At 40.0% G+C, this 23,198-nt stretch overlaps 1 protein-coding gene across 1 annotated transcript in view; it reads right to left on the bottom strand.

The window, feature by feature from the left end:
- Galntl6 (polypeptide N-acetylgalactosaminyltransferase-like 6) overlaps window positions 1-23,198 on the bottom strand; it is an 823,803-nt gene that overhangs the window by 31,342 nt on the left and 769,263 nt on the right. Inside the window, exon 9 of the mRNA XM_013024941.1 lies at window positions 16,422-16,643. Coding sequence (XP_012880395.1) covers window positions 16,422-16,643 — 222 coding nt within the window. The remainder of the gene's footprint in view (window positions 1-16,421; window positions 16,644-23,198) is intronic.

Raw genomic sequence — 23,198 nt, 5'->3', positions numbered from 1 at the left:
ATTTCCATCACTCGAGTCTAGGACCTCTGAACCCCACATGGGGATGGGGTGAGGGAAAGAGGAAGCAGCTACTGGTGGGTTCCTGGCTGTTTGGCCACAGAGGGTGACTTTGGTCCTAGGTACGGCTGGCTGGTATGCAAGCTCAGCCACTAGAGGGACCCTGCTCTTGGAAGAAAAGAGATGGACAAGCAAACAACAGGAGATGGCAACTCTGCCAGCCCTGCCCCTGAACACACACACAGCAGGTCTGCCGCCGAGCCTCATTCAGTTTTCAAATGTGATGAGCTAGAAAGGTCTCTGGCAGGGATGGAAGATACTACTTTCCAAACTCTTGAATTTTCTAAATTCTCCCTCAAATGGCATCTGTGTAGACAATGGGATAAACTACTTTGGAAATCAAATTTCAAATTTCAAAGCCATAATTGTCTACATCTGTGTAAATTCCAGCACAAAGAGTTGTGCCCGAGAGGGAAGGCTGGCAGTCTAGCACAGGATGAGATGGGCAGCTGGAGACGTGACTCGCGTCTGGCCATGTTCCTTTGCTTCTCTCCCTGCCATCTCTCCAGCTCCTGTTTGGAGCCTCTCCAAAGCAAGTTGTTGCTCAGAAGTACAACTCTATACCAATTAGTAGGTGAATAAAATCCCAACACAACTGATCTGACCACTTGCTTCTTCATGTGACCAAAGTTAAAAAAAATGAAGGAACAGTATGTACAAATGTTTTATGGTTTTTTTTTTTCAACATAGATAACAAGAAAGCAATTCACACACGGACACATGCGTGCCTCCAACCTAGGGCATGGAAGATGGAATAAATCTATGACAGAAGAGAGAATTTTCAGGCATTTGCCATTTTATTATCCAGTTTCAGAGATTTAAATTATTAACACTGTGTCAAGGACTCCTGCAGGATGCTGAACAGGATTAGAAAGTGAGGTGGGGCTTGAAGAGGAGGGTGGGAAGAAAGGAGTAAAGAAGGAAAAAAGGGACTCATTATGTATGACAGGATTATGGAGATAAACTCCTTGTAGACAAGGATTAGAAGAGGTCTTGCAGAGAGTAAAGGCTTTCTTTAGGTATGTAAGAGGAGGCAGGCTCAAGTTCAGCAGGGTTGTATTTCTCTTACCCAGGAAGCTTTTAGAAAAAAGGTGAGATAGGAGAATCATGCAAATTGAAAGGCGATCAGCAAATGGAGGATAGGTAAAACAGTTCTTTTTGGTATGTGTTATGTGTGTGTATGTGCGGTGTGTGTGTGTGTGTGTGTGTGTGTGTGTGTGTAACTCAGCTGGCTTTAAGTGATAACCTGGCTCAACAAAATGAGAGCCATAGTTTGTTAATTCGTTTAGGTAGATGTCAGGTCTTTTAAGTGGAGTAGTGGCTTTATTATTCATTCAATAAATATTTATTAAGTACTAACACTGTATTTGATACAGGGGACAAGAGAATAAGAGGACCAGTCTCTCTATGTAGCTTAAGGTCTAGTCAGCACATTAGAAAAGTGCCTTGTATTTTCCAATGTTTCTGTCTGTGAATTTAAGATATGGCAAAAAGGGATCAAGATGCTCCTCTTCATGGCATGTGGGTGATTTTAGGAGTCAAATTTAGATGCAGAGTTAAAATGACAGCAGCCACTAGGGTAGGGTGGAGAGAGAATTGAGTGGAGACATGGCAGGCTGGTTCTGTGGAGGAGATATTCACTTAGAGTGCCTTAGATACAGGCACTTCTCAATGCTCTGTTTTTCCATTTATGAAAAGTTCACCTTCAAGGCCAAGGAAAGGCATTTTTTGGAGAATAGATGGAAATTCAAAGACTCAGAAAAAAATGGTTGATGCTTTTTAGAGGCCCTCAATGTCAGTGGCCAATCATTACTCTGAGGACATCTTCTTAGGGTACAGCAGTGAATCAAAGATTGGAGGGGAAATCATCCATTCTGAGCAAGATGGCGTTGAACACTAGGTAGAAATGAAGACATGGGAAGCGGCTCTGGAGGATGAGTAGAATTACCAGGGTTATTCTTGTCTCTTGATTACATTCCACACCTGAATAATCTATATAATCATGGAAGTATGTGATTTCACTCAAGAGAAGACATTGAAGCATGACCAGAAGACTGAAGGAACTCTAGGAAATGCCTCCTTTTAGAAGTGTGCAAAGAACAAGAAAGGAAAAGCAAAAGGAGGATCAGAAATCAGGCAAAGGATTTCCAGGAGTTAGGAGAGGGGTTAATACTATCAAATTCCATACAGGAGGAGGGGAAGAGGCATTCGGCTCTGACAGGCAGGAAGACAGCAGCGACCTTTTGAAGAAGTTTCTGAGGTGGCTGAATGAAGAAAGAAGACAGATTGCCAAGTGGACCGAGGAAACAGGATGCAACAAGAATCACCCCGAAAAGCTGCTCTTTCCAGAAGCTTAACAGTGATCAGCAAGTGATATAAAAAAGAAAAGCAGAATTGAAATGAAAACAGTTGCCGGACAGGGAGACTTGAAGATAGAATTTCAGCTCAGCCCTGATGTAATTCATGTCAGATTCAGTTAAAAAGTTAAGAGGTGTGGGAAGCAATTAAGAACAACATGGGAAGCACTATACCTATTCTCTTCATAGGACTTTCCACTCTTGAAGGTTTTTGCCTCATGCCCATCACACCATTTTCTCTTGAACAGACCTGTTTCATCTCCAATTGCCCCATGCTTATGGCATCTAGTGACTGCTGGCAGAGACCAGCTAGTGCCTTTCATTGAAATTATGCCCACAGAGATTTTTCTTGTGCGCATTTTCCTTTCCTGAATTTACCATCAATGTAATTGCTTTGGCATGTCCCTCTTGCCTTGGGATTGACTGCAACTACTCATTTCAGAGGACTGGTGTGCATTATGCAAGAGAAAGATGAGCCCACAACACAGATATTACCAGGGGGCCTTCGACTTATAGTGTGTTCTGCTCCAAACTGTCTTTTCCTAAAGCTATCCTCTGCCACTTAAAGTTAAGTATTGAGAGTATTGTTTGAAAAACATGTCTAGCATCAACATAGGAACTTTCAAGTGAAGGGTCATTTGCCAAAACAATTTGATTTTCACGAACAGACACAGTGGAAAATTCCTATAAATAAGCAACTCCTTTCTGACCAGAGGAAATGAAGCTCGACAGTCTTTCTAACCTACTTGAGACAGAAGTGGATGCTTTCACTATCTGCACCAACATCACCCTACTGTGCATTCATTCCTTCAGGTCTGCCCTTGAAGTTTTGAGAAAGTCAGGGTTTGTGCAAGATTACGTAGCGAGCAGATGGTAAGCTGAGCTTGTGCCTATGTCTCTGAGTCCTAGGTCTGTGCATTTTATGCTGCATGATGGTAATGGTTACACTTAAATCACCAGAAAAGTGTGATCTGGGGTGTGAGGCTGTGGCTAATGCCTTACTGAACTCAAAAGAATAGGTGACCATTAAAGACGATTATGTGTCCTTGGATTTTATACAGAAGTGACCTTGTCAAAAGATGAATTAGAGTATGATCTGAGCAGAGACACCGAAGCAGGGTCAGAAATAAACTCACACAAACACTCAGGGGGATTCCAGGGACAGAAAATGATGGTCAAGCTACTGAGACACAAGATTGATGGGGAACACCTGTGGCTTGAATCCAAGGATCCTTATGGTGATGAGAGAAAGCATAATGGATGAACAGGAGAGAAAGATCATTTCATAAACATTGCATGAGATCCCAGAGGGTTTTCTTTTTAATGGTACTGGAGCTTTGAATTGTGCTTGTTAGACAGATGCTCTACCTCTTGAGCCACGTCTACAGCTCTTTTGGCTTCAGCTATTTTTACTATGGTGTCTCTTGCATTTTGTCTGGGCTGGTCTTGGACTGTCATCCTTCTGTCTAGCTGGGATTACAGATCATCACACCTGGTGAAGACTCTAGAGTTCAGCTTGGATTAAAAAAAAAAACATTTTCTGAAAGAAAACCTCAGAAAATGGTAGAATAGTGCTGACCCTTTCTGATCTATACAACTCACAGGAAAATCTTTTATTGTTCAGTGGCCAGAGTCCACTCGGTTCTACTTGAGGGGACATTTCCTCCTGCCTTTCCCATTGGCATTGAAGACGAGACACTTTTGCTTGTTTGGACTTACCCTGTGTAAAGGAGAGAATATGGAACCATTTGTATCAGAGTTCTCAGATATGGAATTCTGTTTTCAGCTCGATTTCTCTTTCACTAAGGTGTGATATTATAGTGCCATCAAATCAGAGAAGGCAATAACTTATGGTATGGGAAATTTATTATCATGAGGGCTTTGGTGAGAGAGAGGCATGGTGCAGTGAGGAGTAATTAAGAGCTGGCTTGGCTGAAGAAAAGCTTTTGAGAGCTTGGGCGACAATATCTTTTTGTGTGTGGGTATGAATTATACATACCTGTGCTATGACACCAAAATGTATTGCCTGTGGGGAACACATTGAACAAAGCTATAAGCAGAACTTTAGGAGAGGTACAGGTTTACATGCGTCCTTCTTTTCCTTCCTGCAAGTAATAAAACTCAAATAGGTCCTTTATGGCAGAAAGGGAAGAGATGTGATGAAAATAAGGTTGCACTGGAAGGTCAATAAGAATTTTGTGGAAGATTCTAGAAACAAATCACCAATAGCATAACTGAAAGTGCAGACAGTCGTTTGGGTCAGGAGTTCATATGAATTTTTGAGTATTCTGAGGAGAGAAGCCACCATTCACACTAACTCTATAGCAAAAAGTTTAAACTGGGGAATGTTGCTTTGAAGATTCGTGGAAGCCGCAGTAGAAGTTGACTTACGCATTGTATTGTGACCCCTTCAAGTCCCAAATTGCAGGGGTGGGAAACCCCAATCATGGCTGACAAGTCAAAATGATTGGTTATTATCTTCCTACACTGCCCCTCTAAATGACACGGAGGCCTCACCTCACAGTAAAAATTGTGCTGGACAAGTACTTGAGTTTAACAAATATCTGATCACTTAATATGCCTGTCATTTTCTCCCAGAGTGCTATTTTGTTAGTTTCAGTATTTCTTCCAGTGGTTAAACTTATGGTTGCTTTTCCAGAGCATCTTAGACTTGCTCTAGTTCTAATACAGTCATGACAAACTTCCAATATTTTCCTTAAAGCCAAGGACCATAAGCCCTTTGAAGACAGCACCATTTTTTAGTATAGAAAAACCTCTCACACAACATGGTGTCTAGAAAATGCTTCTTCCTTTGAATTTAGGTCAGTTGGTTGAAATGTGGGCAGGTTTAAAAAAATCTTGTCTAAAATACAGTTACAAAGCTCTTGAGTACATTTTGAACACTGTTAATTAATGGAAACCTGCAATCAAAAATCATAAGGCTGATTCAGAGAAGGATGAGACCCTTTGATCCTGCATTGAGAGGCAGAAAAATCTTTGAGACACCTGTTAATCTGTGGGTCTTTCAAATTCTCTTGACAAGTGGATTCTCTTGAATTATTCTCTTCGTCTAAAGAAAGCTAGTGAGTGGTACTCATTTTCATCTAACATAATTCAAAGGTGGTGTCTTCTGTTGTAAATTTAATCATGGCTAAGTAGAGTTTGCATTCTGAAAGAGATGACTTGGGTCTTTAAAAAAATGAAGTAGAAATATTAAATTGCATTGGCACACAAAACTATCTTAATGTTTGTGAAATATTTCATGATTTAGGTACTTACCTGCAATATTTCTCAGCAGGCTTTACTTTATCAAACCATATAATTTCCATTTTATACAAGAAACTAAAGAGTGGTAAAAAAGATATTTTCGACTCTGCTTCTTACCTCCTGCTGTAAAAATCAGACATGTTGGGGAAATAGAAACAGCTGAATTTTGAAGGGGTAGCCCTAAAATTCTGAGTCACATTGACCAGAATTCCATCATTATTTTCTGCAGCAAGGGAAATTCATGTCACATTGATAGGGAAAAGTGGGATGATAGCTCCTATAAAAAGTAAACACATAATTTCCAAACCAATGATGTTAAAAATTCCACCCCAGGGTATCATTTTTTTTTGCAATGGTTATAGTAATAAATGCTCCAAGGTTTTGGTCAGTATTCTAAAAGACAATATCACATCTATTTCTAATCTAGGCATTTTACTTCATACCCAAATCAGATTTTTTTCCCAATGTGATTAATCGTGATTCAATGGGTGGATAATTCTCAGAATGTGGGTTTGGGTTGGTTAAATTGTAATATAAATGAGAGGTGGCAAAAGATAAGACTTAACCATTTCCAGGACAGATGATTTTTTTTTTCTGAAAAAGACGGATGGCACAACAAAACAGAATAGTTTCAAGAGAGTCAGCAGTAGATTTGTTCCAGTCACAGCAGCACTGGTGCAAGTATAATTTAATAAACAGCCAGGCCAGGCCAGCCAAGTGAAAGATAGGTCTAATTGTGGCTTCTTGTGGGTTTGGGAGGTTGAGGTCTGGGTTGTGTTTGTGGCAGGGGCTTATGATATTATGTCAAACCAGTGAAACTTTCTTGAGAAACTTGCTCATCTGTGCAATTCTAGCACCTGGCATGGATTTTGGAACAGAGTGTATATTAGTCTGCTAGGGCTGTTATAGCTGTTGTAACAAAATACTACAGATTAGGCATTTTAAGCAATGGAACTATATCTCAGTTCTATAGGCTGAAGTTGAAGATTAAAAATAGTAAGTTTTATTCTTCTAAAGCCTTGTTGGCTTAGAGGATACATCGCTCTCTCTCTCCCTCTCTCTTCTTCCCTCTTTGTTTCATTTTTTTAAAATAAGAGCACACCTATCCTATTGGATTAGCACCTAACTCTTATGATTTATCAACTTTGTAAATCTTAGTTTCCTAAAAATCCTGTCTTTGAATGGAGTCAGTTGGGGGTTAAGATTTCAACAGATGAATTTGGGAAGGACATTTTTCCATTGTGGTGGGGAACAGTATTGTGGTTCTCCTAAAGTTAATGCAGCAGCTCCACGTCTGGGTAAGTAACAAAAGAACTGAGCAGGGACTCAAACAGGTATTTGCATGGTAATGTACACAGTAGCGTTGCTCGCCACAGTCAAATCGTGGAAGTGAAGTAAGGAGTCTGGGTCTATGCTTCCCCTAGATAATTAGATCTTGATTTCCCCTGATTGTTTCCCTAGATGGTTTGTTTTTTTCTATTAGGTTTAAGTGTCCTCATCTGGTTTGCTTTGCTCATGTATAACACGTTGGGTTTGATTCCACACACCTTGTGTGGTTTTGGCCTATATAAGCTTTGTGCTAGCTGCTTTTGAGCTATTGGTCTATATAAGCTTTGTGCTAGCTGCTTTTGAGCTATTGGTCTTTGAGAGACCAGCAGTCCTCCAACTCTCCAATAAAGACTAAAATTTGGCCTCTTGAGTGGTGGCTTTTCTGGTTCTCACTGACTGGATTAACCGTACAACAGAAGCAATGTAATTTACAGATACATAAATAAACAAAAGATGGTGCATAAATATGATAGAATACTATCCAACCTTTTAAAAGAAACCTTAAAGGTATCATGCTAATTGAAACAGACAATTTTTTTTTTTGCCAGTCCTGGGGCTTGAACTCAGGGCCTGGGTGCTGTCCCTGAGCTGCTTTTTTTTTAAGGTTAGCACTCTACCACTTGAGCCACAGCAACACTTCTGGCCATTTCTGTGTATGAACCCAGAGCTTCATTCATGCTAGGCAAGCACTCTACTACTAAGCCACATTCCCACCCCCGAAATAGACAACTTTTAAAGGAAACAGATTTATGATTCCATTTATATGAGGTGCCTAGGATAGTCGAATTGATAGAAACAAGAAAGAAGTTGTCAGGGAATAGGGAAAGAGGAATGGAATAGTGTTCTCTCCTCTCCCTTAACCATGAGTTAAGACCTCCACCTTCAAGCTAATGGTATTTGAAGGTAGGATTTTTAGGAGGTAATTAAAGCAAGATGAGGTCATCCAATAAGACCGGTGGTCTTATAAAGAAAGCCAAGTAGAGAAGTCTTCCCTTTTGCTCCAATATAGCAGTGGCTGGGTGAGCACCTAGAAAGAAGGAAGAAGCCAGGAAGAGTTTTCAGCAGGATCCAACTGTGTGGGCATTCAGGCATCAGACCTTGAGCCTCTGAACTGTGAGAAAATGAACATTTATTGTTGGCTAAGCCTATAAAAATCTGAGCTGATTAATAAAGGTGGTTACAGAATGAATTTGAATTTGATTAGAAGGCTCTGGAGGTAGACGATGAGAAAGAAAGTTCTGGAAATAGATGTCATTGATGGTTGCCCAGCAATATAAATTTGCTTAATACCACTGGCATGCTAGTAAAAGGACAACTTTTATGTTCTGGGTAATAAAGCACAATGCAAAATAAGATACAATTCTTATTTAGTGGTGACTGGGAAAGGGGCTTTTGCCAAGAAACCAAGATGCCATGATACTATCATGACTGCATTGTGTGTCTGGAAAGAGGGGAAACAGTTCATTAAAAGGTAAGAACAAGATCATTTTGCTGTGGAGTGAAAGTCAGGAGACTCATGTCTCTAAGTAAGTATAGGCTTCTTAGTGTATTTAAAACTGATGCTAGCTCACACCAATAACATTTCACTCCTTTCTTCAAATGATGAAATGTTATAAAGATATATAGTAGTATCTGTTTTTCCATAAAGGTGCATTATTTCCTTAGAAGAGAGACCTGTTTAGAAGTACCCCAAGGACTTGTGATAAATAGAAAACACTAAGGCCAACTCTAGCTGGAAAGCCTTTCTACCTTCTTTATTGGTGATCAAGTCTCATTCAATCCATACTATTTTAGATTAACCAATTAACTCACCAAGATTCTTCCCTACCCAGAGAAGAATTGAGTTGTATAATGCAAGTAGTCAGGACAAAGCTTTCTACCTATATCACCAGTATTTTGTTACCAGGTTCTGAATGCCAGAGGCATGTTTGAATGAGCTGTAAAACCAGTGTACTTTTAATTTCTGTAAACCTTTTTTATAATTCAGGTGGGTACAGATAGGTAGAGGGAGAGGAGAGAGGAAGAGGAAAGAGTATTTGAAAAGCAGTGGCTATATGTTTTTGGGTAGATTAAAAACTTGACCAGTTCACCTCTCATTTGCTTATCCAGAATGGCATAGGTGTGTATGACACAATCAAAATCGAGTCTTTTTCCATATTCTGTTTGTTTGTTTTATTTAGCTTGCTAGTTCTATTTAACATGTTTTCTGGAAAATTTGTTGTGTATGTCTGCATGTATGTGTGTGTGAATACTAAAACTGGATGCTGTTCTTCAGTTTTTTTTGCTCAAGGCTGGTACTCTATCACTTGAGCCACATCTCCACTTCTGGCTTTTTGGTAGTTAATTGGAGATAAGAATTTGAGACTTTCTTGCCTGGGCTGGCTTTGAATTGTGATCAAAGCTTCCTGAGTAGCTAGGATTACAGCTGTGAGCCACTGATGCTTGGCTAAAAATTGGACCTTTTTTTTTTTTTTTTTTTGCTGGTTGTAAGGCTTGAACTCTGGGCTTGGGCGCTGTCCTTGCACTCTTCAGCTCAAGGCAAGTACTCTACCACTTGAGCCACAGCGTCACTTCTGATTTTCTAGTGGTTTATTGGAGATAAGAGTCTCACATATTTTCCTGCCTGGGCTGGCTTTGAACCTCAATCCTCAGATCTCAGCCTTCTGAGCAGCTAGGATTACAGGCATGAGCCACTGGTGCCCCGCTAAAATTGGACCTTTTAAGAAAGGGAAACATAATTTTCTTCAGGAGAAAATATTCACTTACTTTGACTTTTATATGGGAGAATCAATGTAATTTCTCTTTCAGATAGAAATCCTTTATGTTTTCATTGCCAATGATGAACATACATGAATGTCTTGATACTTCTTCATTCTTTGAGAAGTCTAGGAGCTCATAAAAAACATACAACCACAATGCCCTAAGCACTGTTAGTCATTAATTTTTATATACAAACGATTGTGTGTACTGCATCACTATAACATGTACTATCACTGCTACACTGACAGCTGTTGAGTACTTGTTATGCACCAGACATGTGAACATGAAAGTTGGGTAGGAATGATTTCAGCCAGTCCTCAACATTTCTACAATATAGGGATTATTCTTATTTTACTACCATGAGAAAAGAAACATGAAAACGACTTGCCTGATTCTAACATTCCTGGGAATTGTCAGAACTGGAACATGAGCAAACAGACATGCCTGGGGTTTCCATAGAACTGAGAGGTGCACTAGACAGCAACAAGTGGAGAATGATGAGAACTTATAAGGCATCTTTGCATTTTTCCATTCCACTGCACAGTGTGCATGATAGGTGGCAAAGTGAGTTCGATTCATGGTTGCAGAATAAAAGAATGTGGTAGCTAATGGAAATTTAGTACATACAGCCAATGTCTATTAGACTCTTGGCCAAGCTTCTGCAAACAGTTTGTGGTTTCGATGTTAATGTCTGTGGTTTCTTGGCTCAGAAAAACTTTTGGTAAAAATAGTCTTTCTAGTTTTTAAATGTTTATATGTTTTGAGATGGTCTCTATGCCTGAATGATAGTTTGTCTGGCTATAAAATCTTTGACTCTTGTTTTACTTTCTTGACAATTTTTGCAAAGCTGTTTCATGGGCTTCTGGCAACACATGTTCCAGTCCAAAAATCTGCTTTTTTATATTTTTACTTTGATTTAAAAAAATTCATTTTAGAAATAAAAGGCTTTTCATTAAAAAGCATTGAATTTCCTACATAGGGTCCCTTTAATATGCACACAAATTCAAACTTTTTTTTTTGCTTGCCTTTTGTAAGACAGGATCTTATTGTGTAGCCCAGGCTGTCTTCAAACTTTCTCTCCTCTTACTTCAGCTTCTTAAGATTATAGATGTGTGCCACTATGCCTGGATTCAGGGCCATAAGTACACTTATAAGTTCATTTGTCTTGTAACATAAGCCAGGAAAGCATATGCTTCTGTGCATAAATTTATACCAAACTCAAGTACATACATTTTAAAGAAGAAAAACATAAAGGGAAAAGATAGAAGTTTTGATCAGCATGGTCTGTATGCCACATAGGAGAAAAAACAAGTACATTGTCTCTCAAGCGCTTCTGATCCTTTTATGATTTGGGTGATGTTGCGGCCAGTGGGCCACTAAGGTGACCAGTTTGCTTATTTGGAAATCTGGTATGAAAGTATTCTATTCTTAAGGCACTTTAAATTCATCTTTATAGCTTTGTCTGAACTGTTGAAAACTCAGAAAAACCACGCAGTAAACTTTGAAAGCAGAATGCCCTTCTTTATATGTTCATACATTTGTCTTTCCTTTCAGGTCTGAGACTGGGACTCAAACTTAGTACCTGATGCTTTCGCTGAGTGGCTAGCACTCTAACAAGAGAGCCATGCCTCTAATCCCTTACATTTTTTTCTTAACCTCTTTGTTGAGCTCCAAAGAGAGAAACTACCATAGCAGCCCAACATTGCCTGTCTCTGATAAAATAAATGATAGATCAAGTCAAGACTAATACACTCAGAATAATCAACTCCAAATAAGTGCTTAAAGATCTGTTTTGATTATATATATTATATAATAAATAAATATTATATTTATACAATATATAAATATAATACATATTATATAACATATATACCACATAAAACATATATATATATAACATGTAGTATATATAGAATATATACTATATATAGTAGTATATATATATACACTATATTTATTATATATAGAATATATGTGGCTTTTCCAATTGTAAGACAAGGTGTCTGGGGTATCAGAGAAGTTGGCAAAGGTTCCCCTAAGAGAGCATCAATGAGCTCAGCTTATTGTGCAGAAAAGCACTGGCTTTCACCCCTGTAATGCACATCAAAGGGGCTCACAGAAGCTATTTGAAAGAGGCACCAATCATGTCTTGAGATGGAGTTTTAGATCCCATACCTCTTAGCATTGACCTTTCCTCAGTGTAAGCTGATATGGAGAAATCTGAAAAGCCCAGCACACCCTGAGAACATCAGCAGAGAGAAGAAGCAAGCAGGTTGAAAGAAGAGCATCCATCTGAAGAGGAGGAGGAGAGAAGGACTGACGTAGGGTGGCAGTCTTTGTGAACATTGCACAATTCAGAGTGACATTCTTCTTGAGGAAAGGAATTTAAATAAGTAGCAAGAGCAGTTCTGTATTGAGATGAATTTGGAAAATAAAGATTAAAAAAAGTTTTGCACAATCACAAGATGACAAGTGGAAGTGTCATGATTGGCACAATGAGGACAGAAAGTAGACACGTTTTAAAAATGAATTTATGGCACTGTTTAGAAAAGACACCTTTGTCTCTTTTATATCTTTTATTCCTCTTACACATAATATTTAGAATTCCACAGAACTCTTCTTTTTAGACTATAAAAGAGTACGATAAATGAATTTAGCAAATTCATGAATTCTAAAGAAGAGCAGGGTTAAGAAGTACAAAAAATAGGAAATTCAGTTTCTTTCATTTAGCATCTTGACACAGAAAGAGGCAAGCCATGTGTGAGTGGTTTAAGAATAGTTTCCCACTTCGAAACTCTTCTTACCCTATCCAAAAGCATCCTGGAGAAGTGCATTGCTTCCACCTGCATGGTGTTAAGAGATGTCATATTTATTCCATGGCTCAAAATCCCATTTAGTCTCCTTGGGCACCATTGCTGCCCCAACTCCACTCTTGTGGCCTAGAGAATAGAATGACTACTGGAGATGATTTCTCTATCAGATGTGATGTTCATTTCTTCTCCATTCTAAGGAGGAAGCTAGTAAGGGGAGCTGGGAATCACTAGACCAAACACGTGTTCATTTTGGAGCCCCTAAAGGAAGTGATGGAAGGGGCAATTTTAGAGGTTGGAAGACTCTGAGTAGTTGGAGGAATGAGCACAAATGTTCTGAGGTGGAATGGAATCACCCATGTTGAGGAATGGCAAAGAATGGCACAATTAGAGACGAGTAAACCAGGACTACCTAAGAGATGAGGCTGGAGGGAGCGCTAGGGCTCAGAACACTTAGCATCTGATTGTCACCTGCAGAGAGGTAGTACCCTTTGAAAGCTCGTGGCATGAGCTGCCGTGTGAAGGGGACTGTTTGGAGAATAAACTTAATGTAGCATAGGAGACTAGGTGTGGGAGATGAGTCAGGGGATGAGTACAGTAATTGGCAGGATTGTCATGGAGATGTATAGCAGCTGAGGGGCTGGTTATGGTCTGTAACCGCTCCTCTACAAGCCTGCTGCCAATGATCAGAGCCAACAACTGCCTAAGCACTTCATTGTTTGCCTAGAATCAGGCTGGCACAGAGAAGTAGGTGGAAACTGATTCCAAGGACCACTGTGTAAACCGGTGAGAGGCCTACTATTTAGCTCAGGTCCTCCCATATAGAATTCCTTTCCATAATGGCTAGCAAAGAACCAGCGTCAGCGCTCCTTTCCTAGCTTCTGTCTGGACAGCAACTCACCTGCAGCACTTAGCTGGGAAGTTTGCATATCCTAACAGCTACTGTAAAGTTTATAGGAAATTAAAAAGCCCCCTCAGATACTGAAGGGAAATAGGAAAACACTGAGATCTGAATAGTTCTGAATCTGTAGTTCAGTGAGTAGTGTTATACCAATAGCAATCACTTAACTTGATAAGTATTCCAGTCCAGGTGGGAAACAACATATTAACAGTAAAAGAAGCGAAACGGCAGCTGTATATTACCTTTGCAATGTTTCTACAAACTTAAAAATTAAAATGACTAGAAAACAAAGGTCTATTTGGGGGAAGTGTCTGAAAGGGAAATCGAGCAGAAGAGCACTAAATATTTGAACGATTTCAGAGTTTATGTTGACCCATTCTATACTTAGAGTAATTCTTGATCCACTATAAGGAAATAGGAGTATGGGAATAATAGAGTGCTTGAGGTGATAGAGGATTTGCCTACTGATTACAGGGTCCTGAATTCTATCCCAGTACCACATGAAAAGAAGTACAAAAGAAATAAGTAGTTATTAGTTATATGCAAGTAGCCAATAGTCTCTATTTCCTTATTTGAGTAAGACAAAGCAAAATTTCAAATTTAAATTCTTCATTTGCTTCTTAAGTTAAATGTATACACTTTACTTTCCTCTCAGATCTACTCTGCCTGAGGAATACTTTTCAAAACCATTCAAGAGTGAAAAGCCCTGTGGCTGGTTGATTTCTTTCCTTTCCTCCTTCTTCCAATCTTGTATATTTTCATTCTTGCTAGACAACTCCATTTTCACTGAACTAATGTAACAGAATGCAACTGGCCCCTGAACTGTATATATCCTCAGATTCTCCTTTTTCCAACCTAAATATGATCTTTATTTTCTTACTGACTTGAAGCTTTTGGGAAAAGAAATTAGCTGTCTCATTAAAACAATCTGCTTTCAGAGTCTGGTTATTTAAACTAGGTAGCAGGCAATCGACATGCGGTATGAAGCAATCAGGCACACTAGAGGAACACACACTGGCATGGCCCACTGAGCCTTAAGATGGGTTTTATTTTGATTGTTCCTGAGGGGCTCTGTCTTTTCTAGAATGAAAGCTTCAAATCTGTTTCCCACAAAGGAGCCCTATAAATACAGGTTAGTCAGGTAATGTGGGCAAATATGACTAGCTATACTTTGAAGGTAGGAACAATTTATGTTTCTACATTAAGGAGGAAAAGACTGATGAGATTTTTTTAACCCAGCATTAAGTAATAACGATACTGTTTAAGTGAATTTCTTAGATATTTGTTAGGACAACATTTAAATCATCATAGAAGTGAGACAAAAAGACTGTGAACCCAAAAACTTTAGAATGCTCTACTTAGAGGTTAAAACATTGTGATGCTTTCCACTTTTTATGTGTTCAGTTAAGCAAGCTCTTTCAAGTGTCTAAATTTCTTTGTCTTTTTTTTTGGGGGGTGTCTGGTCGTGGGGCCTGAACTCTGGGCCTGGGCGCTGTCCCTCAGCTCTTCAGCTCAAGGCGAGCACTTTACCACTTGAGCCACAGCGCCACTTCCGGCTTTTTTCTTTTTGCTTATGTGGTGCTGAGGAATCGAACTCAGGGCCTTATGCATGCAAGGCAAGCACTCTACCACTGAGCCACCTTCCCAGCCCCAAGTGTCTAAATTTCTACGTGGTTGACAAATGTTATTCATATTTCTGCCAGGTTTTAATAAAATGTCTAACGTGCAAAGGATGAGACCAAAGAAGCTGACAATGTCAGCCCCGTGCATGCACACCAGAATGAGGAGATGGAGCCCAGCACCCTTTCCCCATCATGCCTAGGGCTCTCCAGGTCGTGGCAGACAGTGGAATCTTTTTGGATGTGGTCAGTGAGATCCATCATCTATCTGACTTGCTGGACACATTTTCTATTTGAAGCTGGAGTAGCTCACTCAAGAATGATGTCAACAATGCCTGAGACTCCGGTTTCTCATTTCATGTATTAGGGTAACCTTTTGTTTCCCCTGTTTTGGACCTCACTAGGCAAGCACACTAATCCAACAGTGCCTCTCCGAACCCATACAACTACAAACCTAGGATGAAGATGAAAAGATTTCTTCAAAACACCTGCCAGTCAGCCCTGGGTTACCATGAGGCTGGTGGACTAGAGCCAAGACATACAACCAAGACTGAGTTTCTCCTTGATACCTTCTGATCAAAGCAGGTTAAATTGTTAGAACAATCCACTGTATCCCATTTTTTTTTCTGTTAGGGAAAGGCTACATGAGCAGCCTTGAATGAAAGGAACCAATGAAATAATCCTTTTTTTTTTAAATGTCAGAAGATAGATCTTCTAAATTTGGGCCACTTCCATTTAGAGTATGAAGTGAAATCATTAAAAGATGGGGCGAGTTATTGCTTCTAGAAGGAATCTGCATGGTTCCCGTGTGTCCCGTAGTTCTCTGTGTTATGGAAATGCATTTCTTCATGATTCAGAATAATGAATTTCTTCATGATTCTGGATAGGACACACTGGCTAGGAAAATAGACATACCACAGAGATCACTTGCCTTGCAGACATAAACAGCCACAGGTGTATACCTGGAAGGCAGTGAGGGATTTTGATCAGAAATCGCTGATCTCACCTGTGTTTACATGGTAGTATGGCCAATATTTCTGTTCTTTATCAGCTCCCATGGAAAATTTTTACAAATCTCCAGTGAAAACATTTTCCACATGCATTAAAAAGAGAGCCACAGTGGTTAATTGCTGTGGGTGAGGTGGCTATCTACCCTGAAGGCTGAATCTTTATTCTAGCAATTTCTCACAAGAGATGATTGCAGTTTCAGTGATTTGCAACTTAGGTGATTTCAATCAACCTTGTTTGGCTCCAGGTTTGGCAGTCCCTCTCACCACTATGAGAGACGAACCCCTAAGAGTGTGTGTGGGGGTCTCCTCACCTCCCCCCAGGCAGCAGGTGGGGGCTCCACTGGAGGGTAGTACTTAGGCACGTCCCAGGCCACCACAGCCATGAACCATTTGAAGTCTTTGCACTTGAGTTGTTTACGCAGTTCTTTCTGGGCGGAGATGTCTCCGGTGGACAGGTGCCTGTACTCTGGCCGCCGCTGGTAGATGTATTCTGCAAACTCATCCATCCAGGTCTCAGCCACCCGCTTCAGATTCTACACAGAAGAAAAGTAAAAAACCAAACAAACCAAAACACAAACACAACACAATAACAACATTGGCTTATATGCTCAAAGTGATGGTTTTAGTTTCAACAGAAATTGAAGAGAGAAAGGAATCAGGCAACCTCAGGCAATGCTGGCTGGTGGCTTATTAACACTGAGGGTTTTCATAAGGAGTGTGGTGAGCTCAGCTTGGGGCTGTGTGCGCTTTCTGCTCAGGCATGGTGCTCAGTTGCCAATGTGGCCTTTAATTTATCAGAGACAGAGTCAGCTCACAATGACGTCCATTTTCCTTCTGTTATTCCATGTTTCTATTCCTTTTTCCCCCACAAAGAAGAAAGGAATTGAAAGGAGACGAAATGGGCGGTTCCTTTTAGGTATCAAAGTGCCAAAAATACTTTGAAAAACATGTGCCAGGGAAATACAAGGACACAAAAGACAAATACACTACTGTTCTTTTTATTTCCCTCACTACATTGTGATAGCTTGACAAAACGACATTCATAACCTTGTGTTGTGATACTGTGATGTGTGGCCAACTGAGTTTAGTAATTTACTTTGTTATGAAGGAGGGTGAAGGAAGCATCACCTTCTCTGCAGGTGATCTTTGGGGGTGAAGGAAGCCTTAAGTTGCTGGTAGGGAAATAAGCACATACTTTAGGAATACGAAGGTATGTGGACTGAAAGAAAGAAGGAACACCAATCTTCCTGGCAGTTTAGAACTGAGCAAGTTATATACCCACATTAGGTTTATCTGAGAGTGACAAAATTAACATCTCTCTCTCTCATCTCTCTCCTTCTTTCCCCCCTCCCTCCCTGCCTCTCTCCATCTCTCTCTCTCTTACACACACACACACACACACACACACACACACACACGCACGCGCACACACACACATCATGGGGATGTTGTAGGATTATGTCTGGGAACTACTGATCCCAGCTACTCAGGAGGCAGAGACAGGAGGATAACAGTTTGTAGCTAGCCCAAGCAAAAGTAAATGAGATCCTATGTCAAAAGAAGCTGGGCTTGGTGCAATCTTGTGGAAGGCAGAGGTAGATCTAATACTGGTTGGGAAAAAGTGCAAGATCCTATCAGAAAAACTAAAGCTACAAAACTATAAGAGCATGGCTAAAGTTGGGGAATGTTTGCTTAGAAAGAGCTGTAGCATTGAGTGCAATCCCAAGTACTTAAATATATATATATATATACATATACATATATATTAAGGTAATGTTTGGAAATGTTTCTGAATGGTACTTGGAACATAGTAAATACTATGAAAACCAGATCTTTTATTACATTATTTATTAATAATTAAATAATATAATATTTATTATATTATTAGTAGTAGAACGAGTGCACAATGGAAGAATGGAAGAATCTGAGGATTGGGGTTGGCCATACAAAATGTGGCCATTGCTCGGGCCTTTGAGAAGCGATGCGTGGAGAGGAGATGCTCTTTGACATTCCTTGGAGTTCTATCAGGGTAAGTGGAAGAGAGAGTTGTTGCTTTTGAGTTGTTGCTTCCCCCTGGGAACCTCGTTTTCATAGGAGTCTTAAAAACTCTGATTTCTCTTTTCAGTTCAGGTTCAAGAAAATATCTTTCCAGTTCCAGTTCCAGTTCAAATTCCTTATTTTAAGTGCATGGTTGGCATGAACACTGACCTCATCCATTGATTCATTTGCACATAGAGAACAAAATGACCAGGAAGATTGAGAACTCGACTAAGATCCAGACTCGAGTGAAGACAGTAAAAAGAAAAAAAAAAACCGAATGATATTTAAGAAAATCAGAAAGATTGCTAGGAAACTTTAATTCAGACCCGGAACCATGCCAGAGGTATTCTGGGTATGGAGTCACAGTTATTGACATCTTAGTCCTAATGGGATTTTATACTCTGCCTCCAGCGTCTCTGGATGGACTGCTTGCTGTCTGCCCTTTTCCCGCTCCACGGTGTCTATGGATTTCTTGGTTACTTTTGCTTGATGGTGGGCTCAAATCAGCTCTCAGTCATTATAACAAGATTCAAAAGGAGAGGCAGAGCCATGATGATTGTTCCAATTTCTTGGCTTCTTCTTTTCCTTTCTTAGAGTGTCAGTGTCAGTGTCTTGCACTGACAATGCAAGAACCGGCTCCTGAGGGATTATTATTTGTCATTGTTTGATTACTAATATGTTACAGAATTGTGTTACCAATAACAGCCCCCTCAGTGTATTTTGACAGATACTCAGAATAAATCCAGATATGCAGAATCGATCAGGTTTGGAATATTCTAGCTCTGACCACTAATTCTGAATTATCCACTCACTAGTGTTTGCAGGCCTCTGCTCTGTGATAGATGGCTCCTTACACACACACACACACACACACACACACACACACACACACACACACACACACACACACACACACACACACACAGAGGAAACCCAAATGTGTAGTGTTCTTGCTATCTTGTCATTTATATTTCATTTTGACAGGCATTTTACAGGAAATGCAATTTGCTTTTTAATTTGTCCTCAGACAATTTTTCTTAGAGTTAGCAAAAAAGATGCAAAGGTGGAATTAAAGAATCAGTTGATAATATTGCAACCTTATAAACAAAGTTGACGTTAGATATAATCCCCAACTGGTTTTTTTCCCCCTGAACTACAATTATTACAAAACTAAAGTAGAAATATCTATTTTTTCACTTTACTGCATCTCTCCGGTTCTATGCTTGTGGTATACTTCACTATAAACCCAGTCTTTATGTTCCTGTTCCTGGCTTTATGGCTAGGACTGTTCAAGGGACCCTGGGCCTATGGCATCTTGCTTATTGTCTTAGCCTCTCAGCTCTCTAGATTTATTTTTTCAAAAAAATTATATGTTTTGTGTCTCTTGTCTGGTTCTAAGCATATTTGTGTGCTCATCTGAGCATGTGGTTAGATTAAGAAAGCAATCATATTGTAAGTTGAATGTGAACTCATTCATAACATGTGTATTTATCTATTGAGGGAAGCAGTGAAATAAAAACAATTAAAAAGGGCTGGGAAGGTGGCTCAGTGGTAGAGTGCTTGCCTTGCATGCATGAGGCCCTGGGTTCGATTCCTCAGCACCACATAAGCAGAAAAAGCTGGAAGTGGCGCTGTGGCTCAAGTGAGCTGAAGAGCTGAGGGACAGTGCCCAGGCCCAGAGTTCAGGCCTCACGACCAGCAAAAATAAATAAATAAAAATTAAAAAAAAATTAAAAAATTAAAAATTAAATCATTTAGCTGGGTGCTGGTGGCTCACTCCTGAAATGCTAGCTACTCAGGAGGCTGAGATCTGAGGATGGAGGTTCAAAGCCAGCCCAGGCAGGAAAGACTGTGAGATTCTTATCTCCAATAAACCACTAGAAAACTGGAAGTGGCGCAATGGCTCAAGCGGTAGAGTGCTCGCCTCGAGCTGAAGAGCTCAGGGACAGTGCCCAAGCCCAGAGTTCAAGCCCCATGACTGACCAAAAAAAAAAAAAATTAAACCATTTGTCATACTGAAGATGTAGCTCAGTGGTACAGTACTCATTCAGCATGTACAAGGCACTGGGTTCAATCTCCAGCAAACCAAACACACACACACACACACACACTGTAAATTTTTGTTTATTGTTTGTTTCTAAACAGAATTGGTGGTACTGATTAATTCTGATTGATTCATTTGGGAAAGGCTCAAGGAGTGATGATAAGTATTAGGCAGCAATAAGAAAAAGGGTGGATGGCAGCAGGTGGATAAATGGTCAACGCCAGCAAAGCTGTAAAGAAGCTGGGCTGGAGGATTCACCAGTTAGCTCTGATTATTACATCCTTTTCAAAGTGGAGAGGAGCAGGATGATGGACATGTGCCAGACAGAATGTCAAATCCTTGATTCCTTTCCTGTAGTCCTCCAGGAGATGATAAAAGAGAAACAGCCTACCAGTCCCCAAACCCGAAACTGCTTGTTTGTCCCTTTCACCGACACTTAAAAATTAAATAACATGTCTTGTCCCCGATCACCCATTCTGACCATTTTGGAATACATACAGGTGCTCTGTTGTCTGAAGAGAATTTCCTCTCAGCAGGGAATTTTCTTAAATATCAATTGTTATGATCAAGGACGATCTAGGTGGCAGGCTGCATAAAGTCATCATTCTAGAGATAACAATCCACTGGGTGCATTTGCTCCTGTCATCATGAATCTGTGCTTCATTTCGGGAAGACCACAGGAATGCAGAGAACTTCTCAAGCAGTAGCAAGAAGACTTTGGTTCGTCTTTCATACACTGTAGAATAAATTAATTCCCTTCAAGAAGTAGTCGTAATCATACACACGTTGGGGTCCACAGGTGTATTTAGACAGGAGCATATATTGCACATTGAAATGCACAGAGGGAATGGGACTGATGCAAAACTGTATTATTCACTTAAGTATTCATAGCCGTGTCAACTTGCAGAGTCATGAAATGGAGACACCCCCGTAACATCTCTTGCTAGAGATGGCAAAAAAAAAGAGTTCTAGTTTTTCCATCTGACCCTGAGATTGGATGAATTTTGAGAAAGGTGATGATTTGCCCAAAAAAGATAGATATTAAGAGAAAAAGAATAGAGTTTGGAGACTTGGAGATCTATACATGGAATCATTTTTCCTGAACTATCAGAGGTTGTATCTGTAGAGCTTGTCTTATATACACAGAGCCCGGTTGTTTACTAGATTTCCTATTTGTTTGATATTTATTTAAAGTATTTTTTTCAGATAAAGTCTCCTGTTTTTGTCTAGGCTTATATCAGACTGTGGCCTTCCTACTTTCTGTGTAGTTGGGACTATAATAACGAACTACGAAACTCTTCTTATTTGTTGAGATGGGTCTCACTAACTTTTTTCCCCTTTGGTCTGGACTGACTCCTAACTACATCCTCCAGATTATCTGCGTCTGAGTAGTGGGGATTACAGGCCTGAACCATATTGTCCTTAAATTTTTAAATGAATGTGCTTTTTTCATCTTATTATATGTTTGTACACCTTAAGATTTCTGTGGATTCTTTTTCACCTTCTGGCACTTGCTGGTACTCTACTAACCTGTGCTGCAGATCCTTTCTCTCATCTCTGAAACATCCCTCCAGAAACTCATCTTGGTCTAGACTCTCATTGAAGATTTCTTTTGCTGGTCCTAGGGCTTGAACTCAGAGTCTGGGTACTGTCCCTGAGCTTCTTTTGCTCAAGGCTAGTGCTCTACTATTTGAGTCACAGTGTCATTTCTGCCTTTTTCTGAACTGGGATTACAGGCATGAGCTACTGAAGGCCTGGCTACTGAAGATTTTATAGAATTGGCAGAAACTTAGTTGATTGAGCAGCTTGAATGTCAGTACTTGACCACTTGGATTTCTGGTGAAATGAGGAAGTTGGGTCTAGGGCACCATCTTGGTCACGTGGTGGATAGGGAATTGGATTGATCTGGCACTACCTTGTCCCTGAGCTCCTTTTTGCTCAAGGTTAGTGCTCTATGTGCCACATTCAGCCTTTTCTGTGATTAATTGGCAATGAGTCTCCCAGACTTTCCTTCTGGGGCTGGCTTCAAATCATGATCCTCAGATCTCAGCCTCCTGAGTGACCATGAGTATGGACATGAGCCACTGGCACCCAGCTCGTTCCCACACTTTTGTTACATAAGAGTTGACCATTCTTTAAGACATTGCATCAGAGGTTCTATTTATTCTCTTGTATAAACCTCTGCCTATATGAGCACCCCTATTCACCAGCTGTAATAAAAAATATTTGAGTATTCTGTCTATGCCTATATTAGTTCTTTAGACTCAGTGCTCTGTCCTTTAGACAAACAATGAAAGGAACAATTTTCTTATTTCTCCCAATTAGAATGACCACATTAAGCCCATGGTACTCAGTTAAGTGTGGATGTCAGATAATCAACAAATAATTTAAAAATGTATGTACAACTAGCACTTGTTAATACCCAAATTATTTGTTGCTTACCTAAAACTTACCTGAGCATCTTGAACTTTTATTTGCAAAATCTGGCAACTCTATTCCCAATAGACAAAATTGGCATCTCATATGTGCCTCACAAAGGCATTTTAAATCTTAAACGAAGCTGGCATATGCTAATGTCAATGCACAATGAATGTTTTGCTTCTGTAGAAATAGTACCAGAGAAATATCAAGCAGGTCTCTGCTGAGGAGTCAGCTGTAATATGCACTGCTATAATAGAAGCATGAAACCCCATTGCTCTTCACTTTTTACCATGTGGGATCCTGCTGGTTGTCTATCTGGGAAGTGAGCAGGGAGACAGCCACAGTGCTTAAGAAAACAGCAGAACTAATTAGTAGCTAGAGGCGAGGGCTCAGCATGCCTACAATGGGCTTTCTAGGTGTGTGTTAACCTCAGCCTGAAAATAAATAGGCAGATACCTCTGTCTTCACATATTTGAACTGGGTTTATCCCGGCTCAAGTTTGTATGGGTAAGGAAGACTGAAGGAGAGAACTTAATCTCATTCGAGTTGGAACTAAGAGGGTTTTTCTTTTCCAAGGAAGCAC

Source organism: Dipodomys ordii, unplaced genomic scaffold (genome assembly GCF_000151885.1).
Source record: "Dipodomys ordii isolate 6190 unplaced genomic scaffold, Dord_2.0 Scaffold4, whole genome shotgun sequence".
NCBI lineage: Eukaryota > Metazoa > Chordata > Mammalia > Rodentia > Heteromyidae > Dipodomys > Dipodomys ordii.
Note: the sequence above shows the minus strand (reverse complement) of the source record. Positions and strands in the feature narration are given on the sequence as shown.